General features: G+C 44.8%; 1 protein-coding gene across 1 annotated transcript; it reads left to right on the top strand.

The window, feature by feature from the left end:
* Positions 1-2,453: 2,453 nt before the first annotated feature.
* On the top strand, positions 2,454-20,956 carry Aldh9a1 (aldehyde dehydrogenase 9 family member A1). The gene is made up of 11 exons (XM_036202885.1): positions 2,454-2,840; positions 3,985-4,130; positions 5,991-6,120; positions 7,754-7,888; positions 8,661-8,857; positions 9,712-9,852; positions 12,792-12,980; positions 13,199-13,286; positions 16,315-16,456; positions 18,347-18,459; positions 20,305-20,956. Exons 1-11 carry the CDS (start codon positions 2,672-2,674, stop codon positions 20,406-20,408), a joined length of 1,554 nt encoding a protein of 517 aa, XP_036058778.1. The 5' UTR covers positions 2,454-2,671; the 3' UTR covers positions 20,409-20,956.
* Positions 20,957-26,762: the final 5,806 nt, after the last annotated feature.

The raw sequence follows: 26,762 nt of genomic DNA, 5'->3' as shown, positions 1-26,762 counted from the left end.
TGGACAAAAACAAACAAACCAGGACTGCCTGATAAACCATGGAGACTGCTCTTGTTAAATTGTTTTGGTTTATTTATGTATTTTTTTGAGACAAGGTCTCACTATGCAGACTCAGCTGTCCTAGAACTCAATATGTAGACCAGACTGGCCTCCAAATCACAGAGATTCACCTGCCTCTACCTCCCAAGTTTGTGTGTTGCTCTTATAATAACAATTATACAGTGCTTCCCAACTTTTGGATCAGTACCATATATCCTGAAAATGAAAAGATGATCTTCTCAAGTTAGAAAGGCCTAACCAACGTCAGAGGACACTGTCCTAGAGTGGTGGGTTCAGGTCTTAACAGGTGTTTCAGGTCTGTAATAGCTCTGGTTTCAGTTACTGTTCATTTGCCCATTCAGCAAATATTCACGAAGGACCTGATCCTAGTGATGGGCTGGGTAGAAACCTTCTGAATAAGAAAGTTATATTCTATATATGAAGAAAGTAAAGACACTTATACTAACATGGAATTCAGTATGTAAGCTGCTTTAAGAAAAAGGTCTATGCAAATGGTCAGGAAGAGGATTTTGGATCTTTTTATTCTTGCTGTATTTCTTTGTGAAGAGTTTTCTGGCTTACTGAAGGAAAAATAAGAGTAATAGTTATTAGTGTTCAGGGAATAAAAGTGTGCGTGTATGTGGCTGGGTGGTGGTGGCATACTCCTTTAATCCTAGCACTTGGGAGGTAGAGGCAGGTGGATCTCTGTGAGTTTGAGACCAGCCTGGGCTACAGAGTGAGTTACAAAACAGCCAGGAACAGAGAAACACTGTCTTGAAAACAAAACCAAACAAAACAAAGCCCAACAACAACAAAAGTGTGTATATGTGTGTGTGTGTGTGTGTGTGTGTGTGTGTGTAAGAGTGTAACTAATGTGAAACTGAACCCTAACAATAAATAACCTGACACCAGGATGCTTGGGCCTTAAATGACAAGATGGATTCTCAAGGACTTTCCCCTTGGGAGGTTTGGAGATGGGAAGGTGATCAAGTCTTATTTCTTCTTTATGTCCAGTTATCTAGGGAGGAAACACAGAAGTGAGGAGTTTAGTGCCCCCTCCCAGCTTGGCTTTAAGTAACCTTCTGGGTAGGCCATCTCTCTGCAGCTCCTTTTTCCCCTCCCCCATCCAATCTTTCTACCCAAATGCCTGCCTGTCAACAGAAGGATGCTTCTCTTCTGTTGCTCTTGGAGCGCTCACGGTCTTCCTTGTGAATTCTCAGGATGAACCTCTGTGGCTTACCCTGTGGCAGAATATTATTTTAAGGTGTTTTATTTTTGTTTACGCTGCATTTGTTTAACTCTGTGAAGCTGTGTTACTGTGTCTGTCTAAAACACCTGATGGTCTAATAAAGAATTGGCCAATAGCAAGGAAGGAGAAAGGATAGGTGGGGCTGGCAGGCAGAGAAAAAATATAAAAGGCAAAATCTGAGAGGAGAAAAGATTAAGGAACGAGAGAGGAAGGAGGACGTCAGGGGTCAGTTAACCAGCTACACAACCAGCAATGGAATAAGAAATACAGGTATGCAGGAACAGAAAAAGATAAAAGCCCCTGAGGCCAAAGGTTTGAACGGGTTAAGTAAAGCTAGCTAGTATCAAGCCAAATTAAGGCCATGCATTTGCAACTAAGAGTAAGCATCCATGTGTGATTTATTTGGGAGCTGGGTGGCGGGTCCCCCAAAAGAGAAAAGAGTGAAAGCAAACAACATTCCTCAATGCTTTGCAGGGTATTGCTAACAAGCTCACCTGTAGTAGTTACTTTTTCAACCTATGGATTTTTGAAATTTTTTTTTTTTGTTTGTTTTTTGAGACAGGGTTTCTTTGTAGCTTTGGAGCCTGTCCTAGACTAGCTCTGTAGACCAGGCTGGCCTCGAACTCACAGAGATCCACCTGCCTCTGCCTCCCGAGTGCTGGGATTACAGGTGTGAGCCACTACCGCCCGGCCCTCAACCTATGGATTTTTATTGGTTTGCAGTTTGAGGATACAGTCCATCACTGGCAGGACAGTGAGGCGGTTGGAGCTGAAAAACTGACCAAAAGTTTACTAAATCTGAAGAATACATTTCCCAAGACCGTGCCGGTGCTGTGTGGGTGAAAGAAAGAAATTTTGCGAAACCCTGCAGGCAGGCTCAACAGGAAGTCTCATTCCCCTCCCTGGAGCTTCTAGGAGATCTGGAATGGAGGACTTGGGTGGTGGTATGGTATTCGCTGCTCTCAGCTAGGCCAGAGGTCTCCCAGTCCCCAACCCCAGAAGCCCTCACCCAGCCTCAATTTCCCTTAACTATGCTAACTGGGCTCAAGATACCCCCAGGCCCACCGCTCGCCTTCCCACGCAATTCGCTCCCGCGCCCCGCCCATGGCCCGCCCACACGTGGCCACGCCCACACACGGCCCTGCCCCTCCCACTGCCCCTTCCTCCCAGCGGCCTCTCCGGGGCCTACCTTGATCGCCCTCCCACTCACGGCCCACACCTCCCCAGTTTCGGTCCTCTGGCGGTCCCAACTTGCCCAGGGTCGCCTCCTTCCATCGGCCCCGCCCCTCCGCGGCCCCGCCCCTCGCCGGTCCCGCCCCCGCGACCCCGCCCCTCCCCGCGCACGACCTTCTAGGGCTTCCCTGAGTGCATTGCACTCTACACATGTTTCTCTGTGCAGTCCGGCCCCAGCAGACCTCGCTCTTCCGCTCTGTGGTCGCCGCCATGAGCACTGGCACCTTCGTCCTGTTGCAGCCGCTCAACTACCGCGGCGGGGCCCGTGTGGAGCCGGCGGACAGCTGCGGCACGGAGAAGGCGTTCGAGCCGGCCACTGGTAACCGGGCGCGGGGCTGGATGCGGAGGGAGTGGGCCCTCCCGGTGGGCCCTCCTTGGGCCTGTGCACCGAGTCTGCTGCCCCGTGTCCTCCTTCCGAGCTCTCTGCAAAGGGTTGCTGGACATGCATGGCCGCAACATGGAGCACAGAGTGCTGCGGAGGCCTGTGGAAAAGCGGGAGCTGGTAGATGTATGGGAGGTGGAGTCGGGTGGAGGTCAGGAGTTGGCTACAAGGCTGGAGCAGAGGAGTCCGGTGCGGGGAGCTGTGGATATCTTGAGTTTGGAGACCTGGGGCCTGCAGGAGCGTCCTCAGCTGTGTGTTTTGAATCATGAGAGTTACGTAGTGAGTTTGAGGTCAGCCTAAGGTAAATGAAACGTATCTCAAACGAATCTTTCCAGCAGTTCATACTGAATGGTTGGTAGAGTCCACCTGAGCCACATGTGGTGAGCAGTCCAGGGTTCTAGGGTCCTCAGACTTCCCCTGCTGCTGAGTTGCTCCCTCATTTCCATATTTTATCGAAGTTAACCCTGTATGTAGCACATAGATTTTGTTTTATTTGTTTTTTAATGTTATTTTTGAAACAGCGTCTTGTTCTGTAGCCTTCCTTGGCTTGCTTGTGTGGAGTTCGCTGTATAGACCAGGCTGTCTTTGAACTTCTAGAAACCCACGTAGAAATCTCTGCTTCTCCAGAAGCTGGGATTTGAGGCATGTACTACCATACTTACCTTATTTTTACTTTTAAAATCATGTGTGTGGGGGCGTTTTGCCTGCATGTGTGTTGTGTACCACTTGCAACCTTATTGGACTTTAAAGGGATTCCTGGTCACAAAAAAGAACTAAATGAGACCATGGTCAAAAGGGATCCCCCAGAGAATGTGTTTTTTTGTTTTGTTTTTTTTTTTGTTTGTTTTTGTTTTTGTTTTTTTCGAGACAGGGTTTCCTTGTGTAGCTTTGTGCCTTTCCTGGAACTCACTTGGTAGCCCAGGCTGACCTCAAACTCACAGAGATCCACCTGCCTCTGCCTCCCGAGTGCTGGGATTACAGGCGTGCGCCACCACTGCCCAGCTCCAGAGAATGTTGATAAGAAAGAATTCAAATGTGTTGCAACTTCTTGAGATAAAACTGACTTCTTGCTTCTTTATAGGCAGAGTGATAGCTACTTTACAGTGTTCAGGAGAAAAGGAAGTAGATTTGGCTGTTAAAAATGCAATGCTTGCTTTTAAAACCTGGAGTAAAAAATCTGGCATGGAGCGTTCCCAAGTCCTTTTAGAGGCAGCTCGGATGATAAAGGTGTGTATCAATATATTCCTTTCTAGACCCCCCCCCCCCCAAACACACACACTGTTCTGAGGGTAGTTGCAGTTAACACTGATGCAGCTTTAGGTTGTGATATTTTTGTGGAAAGGAGACACATTCCCATACACTCGCCTTGGTATGTAAAACAAGTATCCTTTTAGTGCTCTGTGGGACCTTGGCTCTTGGACGGCTCTCTGGGCGTGCTTTCCCCCCCCTGAATTGTTTTGAATTACGTGTTCTTGGTCGCTTACTTTTTAATTTAAATTATTTTTACTTAAAGTTGTATTTGTGTAGTATGTGTACATAATTGTGTGGGTATATGCATATGTATGTACAGTTGTGTGAACAGGTTAAGATCCGGTGTCTTCCTTGATCTGTCCTCCTTATTTTTGAGATAGTGTCTGTCAGTGAACCTAGAGTTCATCAATTTGGCTTGACTGAGCTCCAGGGATCTGCCTGCTCTGCCTCCCTAGTGCTGGGGATATGACTGTGGTGCTGGAATGGCTGGCTTTTTTATGTGGGAGCTGGGGATTGGAACTCGGGTCCTCACGCTTGCACAGCAGGTGCTTTACTGACTCTGCCATCTCACCGACATGGGTGTTGCTTGTTTCTTTTTTTCTTTTTCCTTCTGATGATATTTAAGCCTACCTTTCAGGTTTGTTTTCTACCTTAATTGCCTAGGAACATTTCAGAGTCACAGGTATCCTTTTCTAAAGAGAAAGGCAGATCTCTGTGAGTTTGAGGCCAGCCTGGTCTCCAAAGTGAGTTCCAGGAAAGGCACAAAGCTACACAGAGAAACCCTGTCCTGAAAAACCATAAAAAAAAAAATTAAATTAAAAAAAACATGAATGATATCTTTGGGAATGTAGGGTTCCTTTTTCTTTGTTGTAAATATGCTGTGAGAAACCTTGAAGGTATGAGAGTTAACCCACTTGCAAGAGTGTATATGTATGTATATGTGTATATGTATGTGTGTGTGTGTATTCACACATCAATGTATCAGTGCACACATGTATTCTGATAGAACACACAAGGCTTTGAAGATCATAGAAAAAGGCTTATTACAGCAAAATGTAGTGGCCTGTAGGTGCAGTGGTTTGTACCACAGGGGAATTAGTGTATCTGAATGTTTCTTTTTTCCAGACAGGGTTTCTCTCTGTAGCTTTGCACCTGTCCTGGATCTCACTCTGTAGCCCAGGCTGGCCTCGAACTCACCGAGATCCCGCCTGGCTCTGCCTCCCGAGTGCTGGGATGACAGGCGTGCACAGCCACTGCCCAGCCTGGATGTTTCTTACGATTGTATTCATCCTCTTCTGGGGCGGTTATTGAGATTAATTGCTTATCAAGCAAGTCTCTGGGACTGAGAGGAAAGGGCCAGTTATTACTACAGGCGTTACCCTGGAATATAAACGGTTGACTCCAGGAAAAGACATCATAGCTCCAGAGGCCTCTAGGGCGTGCACTTGTCTTCCATGACCTTTGCTCTTCAGCTAGCCTGCCCATGTTCTTTGTTCAGATAGCCTGGGCCATGCAAAAATGTCAGAGTACATGCTCAGAGGTATGTTCTTATTTACACCCCCCCCCACACACACTAGTCCTCAACTTTCATTTTCTTACACTGAAATGAGGTTGTGATCTTAATCTTTGTCACCTCATGAACTTGAAAGGAAGACGAGAGTTTCTGTGTGACAGCAGGTTTTTAATCTTCCAGGGCTGCACCATTATTCTGTCAAGTTTCCTTGTGCTAGCCTTTTCTAGGCTTAGAACTTGAGTGACATTCTTTTTAAGCACTGGCTGTGTGGAGACATCATAATATGTATTAAATCCATTTTTTTTTTTCTGTTTTTCCCAAAGGAACAGAAGGATGCAATTGCCACCATGGAGACAATCAACAATGGGAAGTCTGTATTTGAGGCCCGCCAGGATGTTGACACTTCCTGGCAGTGCCTGGAATACTATGCAGGCCTGGCTGCATCCATGGCAGGTGAGCTCTGGTGGAGAAGGGCAGTCTTAAGTTCATTGTTACCTACTGGGGGTGGCTTAAGTTACTTGCTCATTCCTTAGCTAAGGTAGAGAGGATAACACCTAATTTCTTGGGTTGTTTTAAAGAGATAGTACATGAAAAGTACCCAGCATTGAACTTGAGCTTTAGACCAAATGGTTTGTTTGAAACACTAGTTTGTAAGAGTCCACATCATGTTTACCATTGTTATCCAGTTCGTGGCTAGGCTAGGAATGTAGCTAAGTTGGTGGAGTGCTTGCTTGGTGTGCATGGAGCCCTGGGTCTAATTCCAATACTGCATACTCTTGAGTGTGGTGATGCCCAGCTGTAATCCTAGCACTTAGGAGGCAGATGCAGGAAGATCAGAAGTTTCGGGCATCTTCAGCTACGTAGTAAGTTTGAGGCCAGCCTGAGGTAAATAAAACATCCCAAACAGATTTTTCCAGCAGTCCATATTGAATAGTTGGTAGAGCCTACCTGAGCCACATGTAGTAAGTGAGCAGTCCAGGGTTCTGGAGTTCTCAGACTTCCCCTGCTGATGAGTTGTCCTCTTATTTCCATATTTTATCTAAGTTACTCAGTAGTGTGGGGTCCCAAATTATTCAGGGTCAGAGAATCTGAGCCTGCTTTACCCAGCAGGGATGCATAAGGACATGATTTGGTCACAGGTCACATGTTTACCAGGTGTTGGGAAGGGTCTACACTTGGCTGTATGGTGTGCTTTGATCTTGCCAAGGGGAGAGGTCTTTTGCCCCTTGGCATATTAGAAAAAGCCCTTTTGAATAAACCTGGAGGTGGTTGAGTGTTGACCCAGCCCTCCCGAAGCTATCCAGTGTCTGTCTTTCTCCTTGTCATCTAGGTCTGTCTATCTGATATTTTCTTTTCCCTCTCTCCTCCACCTAAGAGCCCTTTGAAAGGAGCTGAACTCCTACAAACTCCCACAGTAGCACTTAGGAGATTTTGTTTTGTTTATTTTTAATGCTGTTTATTTATTTACTTACTTAGTTTTTCGAGACAGGGTTTCTCTGTGTAGCTTTGCGCCTTTCCTGGAACTCACTTTGGAGACCAGACTGGCTTCGAACTCGGAGATCTGCCTGCCTGTGCCTCCCGAGTGCTGGGATTAAAGGCGTGCACCACCAATGCCCAGGATGTTACTTAATTTTGAAACGGGTCTTGTTATATAGCCTTGGCTTGCTTGCGTGGAGTTTGCTATATAGACCAGGCTGGCCTTGGAACTCACAGAGACCCACCTGTCTCTGCTTCTCCAGTGCTGGGATTAAAGGCATGCACCACCATCCTTGGCTTATTTTTTATAGTTATGTGTATGGGTGACTTGCCTGCATGTATATTGTGTACTACTTGCATGTCTGGTACCTGCAGAGGCCAAAAGGGGGTGTAAGATCCCCTGGAACTGGAATTAACAGGTGGCAGTGAGCCACCATGTGGGTAGTAAGAACTGGGTCTCTTGGAAGAGCAGCCAGGGCTTTTCACTACTGATTCATTCTCCAGCCCTTGCAAGAGATTCTTAGAGACTTAAGTTGACTAAGATGAACTTGTGTAGTGAAATTGTGGGACACATAGACTTGCATCATTTCTTACTCTGTTCCATCCCCAGGAGAGCACATCCAACTCCCAGGAGGATCCTTTGGCTATACCAGAAGAGAGCCACTCGGGGTGTGTGTGGGGATAGGAGCATGGAACTACCCCTTCCAGATTGCCTGTTGGAAGTCTGCTCCTGCTTTGGCCTGTGGTAAGAATAAGTCACTCTTCCACAGTGAGCCATCCTCAACCCCTCCACAGACAGAAAGATCTGCCTTGGGGCAGTCAAATCTCAGCCTGTGGGCCTGTTCCTGTCTTGCCTTGCCTCTGCAGGGATTTAACGCTTAGGTTGCACACACAGGTCATGCCTTGGTGTTCTATTTTGTATCTATCCAATTTGTTTCTGATGTAGGAACTGGCTGTGTAGTCTAGGCTATCCTTTTGATTCAGCACTCTAGTGTTGAAATGAAAGTTTCTGGTCTTCATTTGTAACTGTTATAACATTAGACTGATTATCCCTACTTCACACTGAAGTTGCAAGCTTTAACTGAGATAATCCATGTACAAAGACCTTGATACATGATAACCCAATGTGGGAAAACAAAATATGTCCTTTTTTAAAACAGTTAATTTTAGCTTTATTTTTTATGAGTGTGTTGCCTGCGCATATATATATTGTGTGTGTGTGTGTGTGTGTGTGTGTGTGTGTGTGTGTGTGTACACCATGTGCACCACTAGTATCTGCAAAGACCAGAGGAGGGTGCTAGGTTCCTGGATCTGGAATTAGCACTGGTTATAAGCCATCCTTTGAATACTGGAAACCTATTCCAGACCCTCTGCCAGAGCAGCAAGTGCTCTTAACCACAGAGCCATTGCTTCCGTCCCAGACATTTCTATTAATAACATCTTTGGTGAATTTGGAAGAGCAGGAACTGGTTGGAATTGTCTAGTCTTGTCCAAAAGGAGTATTTGCTTTTCTGTAGGTAATGCCATGATCTTTAAGCCCTCTCCCTTCACGCCTGTGTCTGCTTTGCTCCTGGCTGAGATCTACACCAAAGCTGGGGTGCCTCCTGGGCTCTTCAACGTGGTGCAAGGGGGAGCTGCCACAGGCCAGTTTCTGTGTCAGCATCCTGATGTGGCCAAAGTCTCCTTCACTGGAAGCGTGCCCACTGGCACGAAGGTACAGATGAGATCAGTTTCATTCAACACACATGCCTAAGTCTGCCAAAGCTGATGCCTGCCCATTATGTAGTCTGTAGACTTTGAATTTCCTAGTTTACATTGGGAATGGGCCAGGAGAGTCTACTTTTCTGTGCAAGAGAGAGGGGAGAGGGCATGTGTGGGTGGTCTGTGGTGGGTCAGGTGGGGCAGAAATTCTCCTCTCCTGCCTCAGGAGATGATGTGTATGATGGATTGGGGTTTGGGCTGCACTGGACTCTTGTTTGGTGAGTTAACTATATTGTACAGAGGAAGGAATATTCTCTCAGGTCACTTCAGATTCTTTACTTTGACCTGGATTTAGGTTCCAAGTTCTAAAACAGCCTTAAGCATAAAAATGTGAAAAGAATTCCCAGCTGCAAGAATCCTATGAATTGGGCTGGAGAGGTGGCTCAGAGGTTAAGAGCACTGGCTGTTCTTCCTGAGGTCCTGAGTTCAATTCCCATCAGCCACATGGTGGCTCACAACCATCTTAATGAGATCTGGCGCCCTCATCTGGCCTGCAGATGTACACGCAGGCAGAACATTGTATACATAATAAGTAAATCTAAAAAAAAAAAATTAAAAAAAAAAAAGAATCCTGTGAATTGTCAATATGTTTTAAATGAACTCCTGTTTCAGAGTTTGAAGTGAAGTTCTGAAAATTCTCAGAAGCTTTTGCCCTAAAGAATAGTCTAAGTGGATGAAGGGCCCAGTACACAGGAGAACAGGTTCCGGGTTCTGTCAGACCAAAATGACCTTGTGGTAGATTCAGAGCTGACCTAGCAGGCAGGCTAACTTTTGCTAAACTTCTGTGTGCCTTATTTGGTCCTGTAGATTATGGAGATGTCAGCTAAAGGAATCAAACCCGTCACGTTGGAACTTGGAGGCAAATCTCCTCTTATCATCTTCTCAGACTGTAACCTGGAGAACGCTGTGAAGGGGGCATTGGTGGCCAACTTCCTCTCACAAGGCCAGGTACAAACTCTTCCTGAAAGGGCCGGGAAGGAAGCCCCTCCTCTCCAGCTAGTAGCACGCTGACACTCTAGACACAATGACAATTACATTATAGTTGTGAACAAAATAGTACAAAGAGTTCCTATGGGTCCTTGAACTTCATCCTTCTAATGCAGTGGTCCTCAACCTTCCTAACACTGTGACCCTTTAATACAGTTCCTCCTGTTGTGGTGATCCCCCCAGCCATAAGATTATTTTCATTGTTACTTCATAACTAGAATTTTGCTACTGTTATGAATCATAATGTCAATATTTTTGGACATAGAGGTTTGCCAAAGGGGTCATGACCCACAGAATGAGAACTGCTGCAGAAACTGATCTGTTTACCATTCTCTCAATTTGTTTATATATATAAATACAAAAGTAATAAGTTTTCCTCCACTATTTGAAAGTTGTAGACACAAGGGTCCTAACTATCAAACACTTCAGTGTGGGTAACAACCACATTCTTTCATGTAAGCATAGTGTGACTAGTACTCTATTGGTGTTAATTTGTTGATTTTTACTGTTTTCCATCTGTAGCCCTTACTAAAACTTGGCCACTTATTTGACTAATATCTTACTAAAAGATAATAATTTTCTTTCTTCTGGGACAAGAACTAGCTGAAGGGACTAAGGCTGTAGTATGGTGGTAGAGCACTTGCCTACCATAGGGTCTGAGGTGAAATCTAGAACACCACAGAAACAAAAGAATCCATTGAAGCCATTGATGGAGAGAGGTAACAAGTGAGAAGTTTGGTCTCCTGGAACTGGAGTTAGGGATGGTTGTGAGCCACTGTGTGGGTGCTGGGAACTGAACCTGGGTCTTCTCCAAAAGCAAAAAAAAAAATGTAGCCAGATGGTAGTGGCGCACACCTTTAATCCCAGTACTTGGGAGGCAGAGTCAGGCAGATCTGAGTTCAAGGCCAGCCTGGTCTACAGAGGAAGTTCCAGGACAGCCTGGGCCACACAGGGATACCCCATCTCCAAAAAAGCAGGGTAACAAATAATATTTGTGGTATCATGTGATAATTTGATACATATATCATGCTAATCAGTGGATACATTATGAGTTGTTTTGAGACAAGGTCTCTGTATAGCTGGGCTGTCCTTGAGATGCTGGGATCACAGGCATGTGCCATCACGCCTGGTTTGGACTCTTTAACCTGAGTGACTTCTTTGATTTCTGACACACTGAGGTATTCTAAGACGCATCTCATTCTTCCACCTGAACTCTGGAATTGGCCATTTGTCAGCCCTGGTTTCAGTGAGTGGTGAGATCTGGAAACCACGCTCTTGGGCTGGAGGTGTAGCTCAGTGGTTAGAACACTCACCTGGCATTGTTGAGACCCCGAGTTTAATCCCCAGTACTGCCAAGGGGAAAACCCACTAAGGTCTCGGTGCCAGGCTTTTGACTGCTGCTGTGGTGTGCATGTTGCTCATAGTTCTCCGGCCAGGGCTAGGGCATGCATGTCTGTGTGTGTGAGACATAGCTGCACACTGGTTTGTGGTTTTCTTGCCTCACCCCCACCCCCTAGGCAGGGTTTCTCCGTGGAACTCGCTCTGTAGACCAGGCCTAGCTCTGCCTCCCGACAGACTGACCTCTTAAGTCGGAGATCCGTCTGCCTCTGTGTGAAGTGTTGGGATTAAGGCGTGCGGCACTACTAACTACCCAGCCTTTTTTTTTCTTGTACAGACTGAATGCTATGTTCAGAAGTTACTTTAGTCTAGTCTATCGTCCCCTGCTTTCACTATGGATGTTCAGTTAGAATAGCAGGTCCTTTGGTTTCTGTTTGTATTTCATTTGAGGTGTCTTCTCCTCTGTCCTATAAAGATTTTTAAAATCTGTTTTGATCAGGCAAAATATGAACATAGTTCCAAACGTCAGAATTTTCTTTTTAAAGAACCACACTCAGAACTGTAACTCCTCATTCCTCCTACCTGTTCCATCTCTCCCTCCTACTCTGACTCATTTCCCATTCTGCTCTTAGAACAAAATGCCCAGATATGTGTATTTCTATTTCCTCTACTTTCTTTCACAGAAGGTATCAAGTTCGAAGCACCATTTTTCTCTTAATAATCCTGGAAATCATGCCATTTAACTTCATAGGGATCTTCTATTTCTGGGACCTAGCTCTCTGTTCGACTTACTGTGTGTGTGGTATTTGAATAGTACTCATGTTCATTTGTGTGAGAACGAGTAAGTAGTGATGTACAGTTCCAGAGATGACACTAACTCAGATGTTTTCAAAATTAGGCTCAAGACTACAGCTCTTTTTAATTTTTTTTCTTTTTTGACTCAGGGCCTTGCACTTGCTAGGCAAGCACTCTATCACTGAGCTAAATCCCCAACCCTAAGACTATAACTCTTAACCCCATTTTATTTTCGGTCCACTCTCGCCTCCCACTCTCCCCTCTGAGTGAGCAGCTGGAACTGCAGGAGAGTAAGAGTGGGTTCTGATCCTGTGGCCCTTTAATGGTCTTAAGACAATTTAATCAGTAAGAATCAACCTTTCTGTTAAAGGGCAGATTATACCTGTGGGATGTGTGTCCCCAATCATATGTGGTCCTTCCTAATTACTATGGCCAGTTTTTAGAAAGGAAAATATTCTTTAAAAAAATGCACTGTGGGTCTGGAGAGATGACTCAACAGTTAAGAGCATTGGCTGCTCTTGCAGAGGACCTGGGTTCGATTCCTAGCACCCACATGGTGGCTCACAGTCATCTGTGACTCCAGGGCCAGGAACTCCGTTGCGTTCTAGCCTTCACAGGCACCAGGCACACAGACAGGCAGGTAAAACATCAGTATACATAAAATAAAACAGCAAAAAAATGGGTCATGACTCATTGAAAGTTTTGGGTGTTTTTTCCTCATTTTTTTTTTCCCATCCCATACACAAACTTATGTCTTGTGTCTTTAGGTTTGCTGTAATGGCACTAGAGTGTTTGTGCAAAAAGAGATTGTTGATAAATTTACAAAAGAAGTTGTGGAGCAGACTGAAAAGATAAAAATTGGAGACCCCCTTCTGGAAGATACAAGGATGGGCCCACTCATCAATGGGCCACATCTGGAACGAGTCCTTGGGTTTATAAAGTCAGCAAAGGAGCAGGTGAGAAGTGAATGGAAGCTGGGGCGGAAGGGGAGGGTTATGTCCTGGCTCCCTGCCCCACGTCCTTTTCTACATCTACATTGGTGGTTACTGTCCATGATGTTCTGCTTCGGGAGGGTAAATGCTGTGCATTTGCTCAGGCTACCTTCTGCCTTGTGGGACACCTACAGGGTTGTGTGTTCAATACAGAAGATGCCTGCTTTTTCTTTTTCACTTAGGGCGCTACCGTGCTCTATGGTGGAGAGCTGTATGTACCAACAGATCCTAAATTAAAACATGGATATTACATGATGCCTTGCATTTTAAGTAAGTCTTTTTTTGCTTTTAAATGACTTGAATTAAATGGTAGATAGTTACAAATGTGTATGTATGAACTATGTAACATAGAGTAAGGGTGGGCAGATTGAATGGTTCCACTGCCCAGGTATAAGAAGTAGAACTCCATTATTTTTGAAGTTCCCTAGGTACCCCTCCACTAGGGTGGCCATATGTATTGGTTTATGTACTGGAGGCTCTTGGAATGAGCTTTAAAACAGAACAAAACACCGCTCCAAATAAATGTTTGATTTTAAAAAAACAAAAAACAAAAACAAACTCCTCAGTAATGTAAAGCATGCTTTTCCTTTGAACTATAACATATCAGTATAACAAAACCAATTTATCAGATGTAATTTTAGTACATCGTTTCACTTTTAAAAGTCTACTTTGGACAGCCAAGAATACATGGGCATCCTTCTCAAACCCACTTGCCTCCTTCCATCCTCAGAGGTGCCTGTAGTTAGAGTTTTCCTGCCTGGCCCACAGTAAGGACAAATCTCTCTCACCTGCCAGGCCCATAGACGCTCAGAACCAACCAAGTAAACATACAGAAACTTACATTGTTTAGAAACTGTATGGCCGTGGTAGTCTTTTTGTTATCTACTTTTATCTTAAATTAACCCATTTCTATTAATCAATACTTTGCCACGTGGCTCGTGGCTTACCAGTACCTTACATCCTCCTTGTCATGGCGACTGGCTGGCAATATCTCCCCCCAACCCCTCAGCCTTCCACCTCCCAGAATTCTCTTCTCTCTTGTCCCAACTATACTTCCTGCCTGGCCACTGGCCAATCAGAATTTTATTTACACAGATCAATATCCACAGCAGGTACCCATTATTATAAACACTGCTTTTTTTTTTCTTTTCTTTCTGTTTTAATTTTTAAGACAGGGTCTTACTGTGTAACTCTGTCTGGCCTGGAACTTTCTGTGTAGACCAGGCTGGCTTTGAACTCACAGAGATCTGACTGTCTCTGCCTCCTGAGTGCTGGGATTAAAGGCGAGCACCACTGTGCCCATCTAAACACCGCTTTCATCTCATTTACAGTTTTTTGTTAGGACCTTTTATCCAAATATTGGTTGTTTTACAGGCTTTATGCAATACCTATACATTTCACATTCCTTATTAGCAGTTAAGCTGATTCCACCCGTGGCCCTATTGGTAGTGGTGTTACCTTTCAACAGCTTAAGGAAATAACCACTGACACTGAAAAGCTATGAGCCTAACATCCATACCATGGACTAGGCTAGTTGTAACTGAATGAGTAACAAATAGGGAATGCTTCTATGTTGTTAAGTGAACTATATATGGGTTAGACAGTGAAGTATGAGATATCCCCAATCTGTTGAAGAGCAGGTATGTGTACAAGCAAAAGGAATGAAGTGTGCATGGTGAGTTCTCAGAATGCTGAGGTTAAGGTGCCTTTTGTTGTGTTTTATGTATTTCTAACTAGTATAGACTTTCTACCCAGAAACATGCATTTTACAATTAGACTTTATGCAGATTGTGAAGCTAGGCGAAGAGGAGGGAACTAACCCTTTACTCTTGTGATGCTGGAAACTAGCTTGTATTCTAATGTGAGACTTGGAAAACCTGTCCAGACAGATTTCTGGTCCCTGCTGTAGACCTCTGACTGTCACTCCTAGAGCCTGGGGCCTAGAGATGTGCATTGTAACAAACCCACAGTTCACGTTTATGCACGAGGAAGTTTAGGACTAACTTCAGAGTCAGTCTTTATCTTGCTCAAGATTTAAGGACTAGTCTGTGTTTCAGACAGGCATGCTGCTGCCTTTTATACCCATTCCCTTCAGCTCTCCAGCGTAAAACTCATGACTCAGAATTATTTGTGTCCCCAGCCTTTGTAAGCTGATAAAATAGTTTCAGATGATTGGGTTATTGTTTTGAGTAATTAAATAAAACTTACATGAGGATTATTAGTTTTCCAAGACTTAGAACAGGATAGACTACCCACGAATACAATCTATTTCTTGTCCTGGAAGTACAGGTGTCCGTAGTGCACCAATAACGTGTGCTATGTACAGGGCAGCATCTAACCTGCCACTGAAGAGATTTTTGTTTCCCTCCCCCCCCCCCAATTTATTCTTCTCTCATAATACAGCCCAGCTGCAGCCTCCACTCCCTCCATCCCCCCCTCACCTCCACTTCTGAAGAGATTCTAGAACTGTCATCTTTGTAAATCCATGATCTTATTTTATTTTTTTGACTAAGCTGTTTTTCAGACTCCGGCTATAATGAGCCGGAGTGTCTAACAGTCCAAAGCAGGCTGTTCTGTTCCTATGCAGCACTGCTGAAAAAGTGCAGGCGAGCGTTCCCCCTTTGCCCCTCACTGGGCTCAGTGCTGGTGCTTCTGAGTTCTGAGTTCAAATCTCAAGCGTGAATTAATGTTAGGGAATTAGTTATTTCCAGGAACATTGAAGTACATTTCTACAAAGCAAATATATATACATATATACACACATATACGTATATATACACATGTGTACATAAACACATATACTTTGTCACAGCACACACACACACTGTATGTAACATTTTAACAGAAATGTGATGGATGTATTTTTGGGTCATTTTCAGCGAGTATTTTATGAGCATCTACTTATGTTTTCTTCAAAATCATTGCTTTTAGAAGCTTTATAACAGTTCATCATTAGGGTATGTTTAGTTTGTGAGATTGTTTCCTCTTTGGATGTTTAGCTTGTTGCTTTTTTCATCATTGTAAGTAATATTGGTGAAGATGTTTGTAAGTAAACCTGTTTCCCTCACTGGATACTTCCTTAGGAACTCTAGGTTTTGGAATTACATAGAGGATGACCCTCTAATATGCATTACCACATTGCCACAAAAAGGAAGGCCTAATTAATATTCACGGTGGCTCTACCCTTCTGAAGTTTTCTCCCCTAAAGTCCCGTGTCCCCTGTTCACTGCAGATAATGTGTTTTGGTAAATGAGACGATGCCCCCCCCCCGTCATTGGTTTCATTCTGAATGTTGTAGCTAATTGCAGAGATGACATGACCTGTGTGAGAGAAGAGATCTTTGGACCAGTTATGTCTATTTTACCATTTGAAAATGAAGCCGAGGTTCTGGAGCGGGCCAATAATACCACTTACGGACTGGCGGCTGGCGTCTTTACCAGGTGTGTGGATCGGGATGCCCCCAGCCTCTGGTGTCTTCTGGGTATCTGATCACTCTTACTCTTCCTTATTTTGCTGTCATTGGAGCCACCAGCATCTCTGTATTTGTTTGATGATGCTGAAGACCGAATCGAGGTACACCCCTCTAAATCTGTTTGCTTCCTAATTCAGAAGATTTTCACTAATGGCCAGAGGACCCTACACTGCTGTGGAGTTTAAATTGAACTCTAAACTTTATTAAAGACTCTGATCTATGTAAAGCTTTGAGCTAGATATTGAAAGCATTCACATCAAGAAATTTAAAAACTTTTAACTATACATACTGGACATTGTTCTTCAAATACAGTATTTTTAGTGCAATGTAGTAGTTCCTAACTTGTGTGCATTGTAACTTACATAGACTTTGTTAGTGTGTTGCATATTTATGATGTTGCTCCAATTTTAAATATTGTGATACCAGCATCAATATCTTCATACATAAAATGTTAACCACTATAATAGAGATTACAAAATGATTTTGATGCAAAACAACTTTGAAAACAGTTTGGATGTGGTGGTACGTGCCTATAACCCCAGCAATCTGGATGTGGTGGTATATGTCCATAACCCCAGCAATCAGAAAGCTGAGTGAGGCAGGTGGACTATATATAAGTTTAAGACCAGCCTGAGCTGCATAGTGAGACCGCAGTAAAACAAAACAAAGAAGAAGGAAAAAAAGACTGCGAATCTCCAGGTAGTATGTGAACTTTGATTAGTCCCTGGCCTTGGGAAAGTGGTTTTCCAAGGCTTCACCGAGAGTGCAGAGCATTTGGTGATACCATGGGCAGATGCTGTGCCTTTGGGGGCAGACACCTGGGAAGGCAGGCAGGCCCGAGTTTTCTTTCCATGGAAGTGCTTTGAAGCTGGCCCTCATGTGATTGCTTCCCTTTGGGCTCTGAAAAAAGATTGGGAGGGGCTCTGATTTGGAGACTGAATGGGTTAAATGGTGTGGGTGTGGGGGTGTGGGGGTGTGGGTGTGTGTGTGTGTGTGTGTGTGTGTGGGATTAAACCTAGGGCCTTACAATACTAAACAAGCATCCTATGCTGAGCTGTGTATCTCCATCATCACCAGCCTTTTTTTTTTTTACCATTTGTTTATTTTTGGCTTTTTGAGGCAGAGTTTCTCTGTGTAGCTTTGCACCTTTCCTGGAACTCACTCTGTAGCCCATGCTGGCCCCAAACTCACAGATCCGAATGGCTCTGCCTCTGCCTCCTGAGTACTGGGATTAAAGTCGTGCAGCAGCAGCACCACCACCTGGCTTACTTTTTGAGTTAGGTGCTCTACATTGCCAAAGTCGGCCATGACATAGTTCTGTAGCCCAGGCAGGCCTTGACCTGACTCAAAAGTTGTCCTCAGGCCTCTACACATGTGCTATTGTACACACGTGCCTACAAACATATACACACCATAAAAGGCTCTGATTTCTCCATATCTGTATCAGCCCTTGTTAGCATGTTTCAGTTTTAGCATCCTCCTGGCTGTGAGGTCATACTTAAGGAGGCTTTGTCTAATCCGGGATCACGGAGATGGTATTTCTGTACTTCTGATAGTGGTATAGTTTTCAAATCTGTTTTCCGTGTGAGTGAATGCTTGTGTAGGTGTAAGGGCTCCACCTTTATGTAAAGCTTTGTGTGAGGAGTAGTTGTTCCAACACCGTTGAGTAGTGGCACCCTTGTTGCTGCTCATTTTATAGATTTTTAAATCTGGTTCTTTTTCTGCCTGGGTGATGAAAGTGTTTTAAACAGTTTGAAGAAACAGTTTGGCAGGCTTTAAGGTCCTTCAAATTTACACTCTGACATTTCTTGTGAAATTAGCTTGAACTGTGATTAACCAGTACTCTTTTCCCTCACAGGGATCTCCAGCGGGCTCACAGGGTGGCGGCTCAGCTTCAGGCGGGGACGTGCTACATTAACAACTACAACGTCAGTCCAGTGGAGTTGCCCTTTGGTGGATATAAGAAGTCAGGTGAGGAGGCGGAAGTGTTCAAACCAACCAGATTTTCCAGGGATACCATCCTAGCCAGTACTGCTACACTAGTGTTTCTCAGCCTGTTAGTAGCATAGCTCCAGTCCTCCCCAGCCTCACTGGAAGGTGGGCCAGGAATCTCCAGGAAGTTCTCTTGTGTAGTATGGCTTGTGAATGGCTGATCTAAATGTCAAGGTGTGTCTTGTGGGTAGCATTGCATTTTCTTTAGTGTTGGATTGATTGCTCTGAGCATTAAACACTCCTGCAGGGGATCCATATCAGGTATGCTCATCAGTAGGGGCTTAGTGCTTCTACAGTCATATTCCAGAAAGCTTCTGTTAGTGGGTTTTTGTCTTTGGGGCCCAAGTTTATAAAGTCTTAATTTGAGATTACCACTGTTCTCGTCATCTGTCTTCTGCACGGCACCAGAATGCTCCCCTAAGTGACTACTGCTCATTCATTTCTGTCCCCACAGATGTGTAGTCTGGTGTGTCAGGGGTTTGAGGTCAGCACTTGGAGGCTCTTTCTTTGTATTCTGGTACCTGTATTCATTTATTTCCCAGATTTTTTTTTTCCCTAAAAATTGGTTTGAACACAATTTTGAGAGTCTAAACCATAGTCTTTGGCCACCTTAACATTAGGAGCACTGATGTGATGTGATGGTGGGTGTTGACAGTCTGTTGTTGTTGTTGTTGTTTTTCCGAGGCAGGCTTTCTTTGTGTAGTTTTGGTGCCTGTCTTAGATCTCGCTCTGTAGACCAGCCTGGCCTTGAACTCAGAGATCCGGCTGGCTCTGCCTCCTGAGTGCTGGCTCTAAAGGAGTGCGCCACCACCGCCTGGCTGACAGTCTTCTCTGATACTTAGCATTATCCTTGCACTCCCCAATGATACCCCACTAGTCCTCCACATCTCAGTGTGGTACACGGAGCAGCTGTACACGTGCATGATGCAAGTCGACATCAAGGTGCTATTTTATTAGTAGCTAACTTCAATACAGGGCTTAGGCCTTAGGGGCCCTGAGGCCAGTTTCCTTTTCTTTCTTTTTTTTTTTTTTTTCCTTTTTGAGTAGCACAGCAGTGACAGTGTGTGATGAGAGAGATGGTTAGATCTGCAGAAGGCCTGGCCTCATGCTTAGCCAGCCATGGCTCGGACCAGGATACAACACGAAGTCCAAGGATAGGGTGCTGTCTTTTCCACACATTATTAGGCTTTGGGCAGTACGTGGGGATCCTGAGTAATCAAGGAAGTGAAAGTCTGCTCTTTGCACATTTTAAAGGTTGATAAATCTTGTTACTAAGTCCAGTGTTAAAGAACACTGCTTTCCAGGGCTGTCTGGATTAGTATGGAGGCTGCTTTCCATGAGCTGCTCTGTTTTTTGCAGGGCTGGGGTCAGGGAGGAAGAACAGTCTCATGTATCCAGGCTTAGCCTTGAACTCGTTATGTAGTGGAGCAGAGTTGAACATACCCTTCTGCCTCCTTGTCTGTGCTGAGATTACAGGTGGGTGATACTATGCCCAGGCTATGTGGTGCTGGAACCCAGGGCTTTGTGCCTGGTAGGCAAGCACTCTACCCACTGAGCTATACCGCCTGCCTTTAATGTGTTTCCTTAAAGAGACTGAAGGTTTTTCAGATGTTCACCCAGAGTAGCAGGCACCTGAGGTTAGGACTCCATGCTCGTAAGAAATGAGACTGTGTACTTCCTAACGCTTGTGGCCTCAGCTCCACAGAAGAACTGGTTTGAGGACATGCTTTCCCACCTTGACCAGCAGAGCCTGCCTTTGAAGCAGTGTGTGACTTCAGACCACTGTAGTGGCCAGCTTACCCTGACCCCGTCTCCTCTTTTCAGGATTTGGCAGAGAGAACGGCCGCGTGACAATTGAATACTATTCACAGCTGAAGACGGTGTATGTGGAGATGGGTGATGTGGAGTCACCTTTTGAAAACCAGTGAATCCTGTTCACGTGGCCAGGCTGTGGAGTGAGCTGGCTGTCTTGACAGCTGTATAACTGAATAGCTTCTTCCATTCAGGCTTTGGGTCATTCAGGATGAGAGAATGGGTCAGTATTGCCCTCTATCTTGCAGTCATCCTTGCCAATTGCAAATGTGCACAAGTGCCTTTCAGACCCTAACCAGGGAATTTGTTCTTCCCACAAGTCCCTATGAGGTCTGTGAACCCCAGTAACACACCACTCAAAACAGGTAGGCCACAGCTCTGTTTGTACATGTCTGTCCCACCAACAATGGCAACTTTCTAGTTTGCTCTAAAGATGCCTTTCTTCTTGGGTTGCTAATGAAAGTTTTTTATTTTGAGACAGAAAAGTCTTAATACTTGTAGAAAAAGTGATTCATTGGCATTTAAAAAGCTTTTTTTTTGTTTGTTTTTGGTTAGCTCAGTTGGTAAGCCTGATGACCTTAGTTCTATCCCCAGGCACCACATAAAGGTGGTGTGCCCGCCCCTGTGTCATACACATGCATAATAAATCCTTCACAAAAGCTGAGTTTTTGTCACTTCATTGAAAAACCTGACTAGAGAGAAGGTAGCTGATGCCTCAGCAAACCCCCCCACCCCGTTACTCCACAGCAAACCCCCCCCCCCCCGTTACTCCACAGCAAACCCCCCCCACCCCGTTACTCCACAGCAAACCCCCCCCACCCCGTTACTCCACAGCAAACCCCCCCACCCCGTTACTCCACAGCAAACCCCCCTCACCCCGTTACTCCACAGCAAACCCCCCTCACCCCGTTACTCCACAGCAAACCCCCCTCACCCCGTTACTCCACAGCAAACCCCCCTCACCCCGTTACTCCACAGCAAACCCTCATCCCTGGTCCTTGCACTGCAGCCTGCTGTCCTACAACAGAAGACAGCCTGTAACACGAATCTTCAAGAGTCTTATTAATAAAAACAAACCTGGAGCCAGGTAGTGGGGTGAATGCTGAAAGATCAGAAGCAGAACAAACCACAGCTGCCTCACCTTGTCAATTCCTCAGCTGATCCTGTTTCATCAGACAGGAAGCTTCTGAGTCCCCATCCAAATGGATCTCAGCTGAACTGCTGCTTAAAAGCCTAAAAGCTTAACAGGCTCTAGTTTCTGGTCCTCACGCCTTATATACCTTTCTGCTTCCTGCATTCCATTACTTCTTGGGAATAAAGGCGTGTGTCACCATGCCTGGCTGTTTCCAGTGTGGCTTTGAACTCACAGATCTGGATGGATCTGTTTCCAGAATGCTAGGATTAATGGTGTGTGTGCGCCACCATTTTCTGGCCTCTATGTCTGTCTAGTTGCTGTTCTGTTCTCTGACCCCAGATAAGTTTATTAAGGTGTACAATATATTGGGAGGCACAATATCACAAGAACCATTAGAATACATGAATGACTTGTATGCTACTGTGACAGTGAATTGAAACCAATCACACTGTTGATGTTTTTGCAGTCTCTGTTTTTTTTTTTTTTTTTTGAGACAAGGTTTCTCTGTAGTTTTGGTGCCTGTTCTGGATCTCGCTCTGTAGACCAGGCTGGCCTTGAACTCAGAGATCCAGCTGGCTCTCTGTCTCCCAGGTGCTGCAATTACAAGGTGTGCGCCACCACTGCCCGGCCTTTTTGCAGTCTTAATTTGAATCTCCTCACATCTTAAAGACTGTATGGGCCAGGGGAAAGCACAGGACAGACAGAGGGAAGTTGAGGCATGATAACCTGCTGTAACACCGTCCTTCCCTGCTGTGGCCTACCCGGAAGAGTTACAGCTGCTTCTGGGGACTAGTTAAGTCATAGTGAAAGTGGCATTTAGAGATAATGATTGTCACTACTGGGCCTCTGTCTCTTGTCCATGCTCAGGTGACTTAGGACTGTCAGCACAGGAATGGTTAAGTCAGCCTTTCTTGGTGCTTGCCTTGAAGTAGTTTTGAATCCTTGTTTTTTTCTTATACAAAGGCCTATTTGTCTTTTCAAGGTTGGGGGACAGTTGACAAAGCAGCTGGACAGTAGTGAGGGAGCTTTTCATGGTCAGATTACAGTGTGCTCTTGCCCAGGCCTGCTGGGGCTTCTGGGGCAGTTAGGAGAAAGCCTACACGTCTTATCGCCACATGCAGCGTCATTTCCTGCTGCTTTCCCCTTTTTCTCTGTCAGGCTGTTCCCACTTAACTTTAAACCATGTTTCTCAGAAATTCACCTTACACCTTCCCTAAAACCACAAACTAGCCAGGAAGTGATGGCACACGCCTTTAATCCCAGCACTTGGCAGAGGCGGTGGATCTGAGTTCGAGGCCAGCCTGGTCTACAGAATGAGTTCCAGGACAGCCAGGACTACACAGAAACCTTGTCTTGAAAAACAAAAATAAAAATAACCAAAAAAAGGAAAGACTACCACAAACTAACATTTGTTCCAAGGTAGGGTAACCAGCATACACCTCTCACATCCCTGTTACTGACTCCATTGTTACTTGAAACTGTGTACCTGCTGACTGTCTCTTTAACTGGGCTTGAAGTGTTGAGTGCTTGAGCAGATGCTGCTCGGTGTCCCAGGGAGCCGCAGCACCTGCTGCTTAAGAGTTTCAGGCTCTCAATCTACCTCAGGCCTGTCAATCAGATCTGCATTTCAGTTAAGAGCCTCAGTTGAGTCAGAGGCATTGTAGTTCGCCAGGCGGTGCTTGGAGAGAACTGGTTCTCAAGTTCGGCTCTTCATTAGAGCTGCCTAGTGAGCATTTAAAATACTGAGATGTTAATGTAATTGATCTGGGCATCTGGAATCTGAAAAGGTTCCCAGGTGAGTTGAGTAGGCAGCTGGAGTTGAGAACGGCACTCAGTACTAAGTAAGTACAGTAGCTGCTAGCCACATAACCACTTAAGCTCGATAAAAATGAAGTAAAAAGCATGAGTTGCTCTGGCCACTTATCAAGTCCCCAGTAGCCAAACAGGTGTTAGTTAATTGGACAGAGTATGTATGTCATGTCAAAAAACTCTACTGGAAATAAAGTCTTAAGAGATGAAATAGATTGCTTTTTATATTTGTGTAAGTGGATGTGTGTGGGCATGAGTGTGGAGGACAGGAGGCCACCCAGGTGTTTTCTCCTTCCACTATATGGATTAAGGGAATTGATCTCAGGTCGTTCGTTGGTCAGGTTGGTGGTGAATGCTTCTACAAGTTGAGCTGTCTCTCTGGCCTAAGGCTATTTGGATTAAGGTGGAAGAGCATCTTAGGGATGAAAAGGGGAAGTTGGGCACACTGGCAGAACACAGATAACTTGGCAGCTGCCTTTTGCTAGGTTACACCAGCAGGTAGCACCAAGCTTTCTACCATACCTTGTAGGAGCCTGAGCCCAGCCTCTGATCTTGAGTGCCTTCTACTGGGCATGCATGATCATTGGATCCTCAGTACAAATGTTTCTAATTCCTTACTATTAGGGTTTGGATGTAAAGTGTCCCTACAGGCTCATGTGCTTGAAACTTGGTCCCCAGCTGGTGATGTTTTAAGAGGCTGTGGAATCTTTGGGACATACTACCCAGGACAGAGTGAGGTGGGGAGACACTCTGCTGCCTCTCCTGAGCCACATCATTACACCCAATAAGAGCTGTCTCCCCCCTAGTCTGGCCTACTTTTGGCAATGTGAGTACAGCTGGTGGCAGGGAGAAAGCAGCACAGACTGGCAGCTCCGGCCACTGAAGGGGTAAGGTGGCCGGCTGCTCGACAGGGAAGTGGCAGCCGCTGCAGTGTGAGGAAGGCCAGGGCAGGAAGGTGGCAGCGGCAGAGACAGCAAGAGGCAGAGGGCAGAACTGAGGCAGGAGGACAATGTCTGTTAGGATGCAGAAATGAGAAACAGTCTCTCGTTGCTAGGAGAGTTCGAGAGAGCTGCCCTCTTTAAAATCAAGGGTCTTCACCCTGGGCCAAGGACTAGAACAGTGGTTCTCAACCTGTGGGTCATGATCCCTTTGGGGTGTCTAGGTTCGAGCAACCCTTTCACAGGGGTTGCCTAAGACCATCAGAAAACACAGATATTTACATTGTAGTTGTGCTACTGTTATCAATTATAGTTATGAAACAGCAACAAAAATCATTTTATGGTTGGGGTCACAACATGAGAACTGTATTAATGGGTCTCAGCATTAGGAAGGTTGAGAAGCACTGACCTAGAGGCATGCCTAGGAACTACGTGCATAAGGATTGTAACAGTAGAAGGTCCCCCAAGCTGCTGTTGCCACCTGCTTAGTTCCAGTGCTCCACAGAGGGAAGCCAGTATTCCAAAGACCAACACTGGGTCATCCTTGCTGAGACTTGCTGAGCCTGCAGTCTATAGTGAGAGGAGAATAAGAGCAAGATCTCCAGGCTCACTGGGTGTGCTGTGGAGTAATACTTTAGTGAAAGTGTTTTGCATTTGTTTAACTATGTAAAGATGTGTTACATTTGTTTCACCTTGCCTGCCTAAGGTCTAATAAAAAGCTGAATGGTCAACAGCTGAACAGTAGAGGGATAGGTGGGGCTGGCAGGCTGAGAGAGTAAGTAGGAGGAGGAATCTAGGCTTGCCAGAAGAGAGAGAGGGAGATGCCAGCCAGCCAGCCAGCAAGCAGGAAAGTAGGACATATAGAATAAAAGAAAACTAAAAAGTCCCGAGGCAAAATGTAGATGGAGAAAAACAGGTTAAAATAAATTATAAGAGCTAGTGGGACAAGCCTAAACTAAGGCTGACACTAAGACTGAGCATTCATAATAAGTCTCCTGTCGTGGGTTCACAGTCCAAGAAAGCCTGCTACGTGGATGCATTTCTTATACAGCCTGAATAAAACCTGACTATTACAGAGGCTTTCTGATTTCACCTTTTCTAGTCTAAACCCAAAACTTCCTACTTCAACACTATCATTTCATAAAGAAGTACAATGCTAAAGTGAAGACAAATTTAAAGTGTTATGAGGTGGGGAAGCCCATTTCCTTTGTTTTTCAGTACATTGGTGACAAATTCTCCTGACCTGAGCTGGGTATATTGTGATATAATCTCCAAGAGTGTCACAACCATCTAGGCAAAACCAAGTTATTCTTCAATATTTCATCTCTGAAGGTTGAGCAATTCAGTAAAATGAAAAATGCATGGATTTTAGAGTTATGCCTTTGTCCAAATCCTAGGTCTAATTCTCAGAAGCTACAGAACAGGTAAAGTGTGGCTGGCACAAATTAAGATCTTGTGGGTTTGTTTTATCCATCTGAAAGCCATGAACTCCTAGTGGCTGCCATGTGGTACACTATTCTTGTTCATATTTCACAGTCAACTTTTGCTATGGAATAATCCTCTTGTACACTGCAAAGATTCATCACTCAAATTGGTTTAATAAAATGCTGATTGGCCAGTATCCAAGCAGGAAGTATAGGCAGGGCAACCAAACTAAGAGTGATGGGAAGGAGAAGGGCAGAGTTAGGAGTAGCCAGCCAGATACAGAGGGAGCAGGAGATGAACGTGCCATGCTAATAAAGGTACCACCATGTGGCAGAGTATAAATAAGGAATATGGGTTAACTTAAAATGGAAGAACTAGTTAGTAATAAGCCTGAGCTATTGGCCGAGCATTGAGAATTTACAATTAATATAAACCTCTGTGTGGTAATTTGGGAAGTGGATGCGGGATATTTGGGAACAGGCAGTCAGGACAAACTTCCCTTTACAAACTTCAGTTTTTGGAGCAATGATCTTATTTTGCCAATTTACATCATTCTCTAAATTGTAAAGCCTTTCCTATTTGTACTTAATCAGACATTGGCAGACATTTTTTTTCTTTTCAATCTTTTTAAAAAATTTATTTTATGTGCACTGGTGTTTTGCCATGGGTGTCAGGTCCCCTGAAACTGGAGTTAGACAGTTGTGAGCTGCCACGTGGGTGCAGGGAATTGAACTCAGGTCCTCTGGAAGAGCAGCCAGTGCTCTTAATTGTTGAGTCATCTCTCCAGCCCTGGCACAGACATTTCTAAGCCTGCTTCCTCATCTGTGAAATGGGCTGTTAGTTGTTCTAGCTTTATATTCATACCTAGTTCTATCATCTGTGTCTATTGCTTAACTTACAAATAAACATAATTGTCTAAGTTTTTTTTTTATGTGTGTGTACATACATGTGCAACAGTGTACATGTGGAGGTCAGAGGACAACTTGTAGGAGTTAGTTCTAACATGTGGATCCCAGGGATTGAACTCAGGCCACCAGGCTTCATGGCAAGTGTCTTTAGCTGCTAAGCCATCTGACTAGACCCCAGTTACTTAACCTTATATTTTAAGCAATATAAGTAACATTCAATAGTTTTTTTTCAAAAGTACGTACTGTTAATTATTA

The sequence above is a fragment of the Onychomys torridus genome, chromosome 11 (assembly GCF_903995425.1).
Source record: "Onychomys torridus chromosome 11, mOncTor1.1, whole genome shotgun sequence".
Lineage (NCBI taxonomy): Eukaryota > Metazoa > Chordata > Mammalia > Rodentia > Cricetidae > Onychomys > Onychomys torridus.
This window is presented reverse-complemented; position numbering and strand designations above follow the sequence as displayed.

What these genes read in the sequence shown, in the direction of transcription:
- Aldh9a1 (XM_036202885.1), top strand. Translation starts at nt 2,672, where the DNA reads ATGTTTCTCTGTGCAGTCCGGCCCCAGCAGACCTCGCTCTTCCGCTCT. An exon ending in ACTTCCTCTCACAAGGCCAG is followed by an intron (nt 9,853 to 12,791) that starts GTACAAACTCTT and finishes TTGTGTCTTTAG; the next exon opens with GTTTGCTGTAATGGCACTAG. An exon ending in TAAAGTCAGCAAAGGAGCAG is followed by an intron (nt 12,981 to 13,198) that starts GTGAGAAGTGAA and finishes TTTTTCACTTAG; the next exon opens with GGCGCTACCGTGCTCTATGG.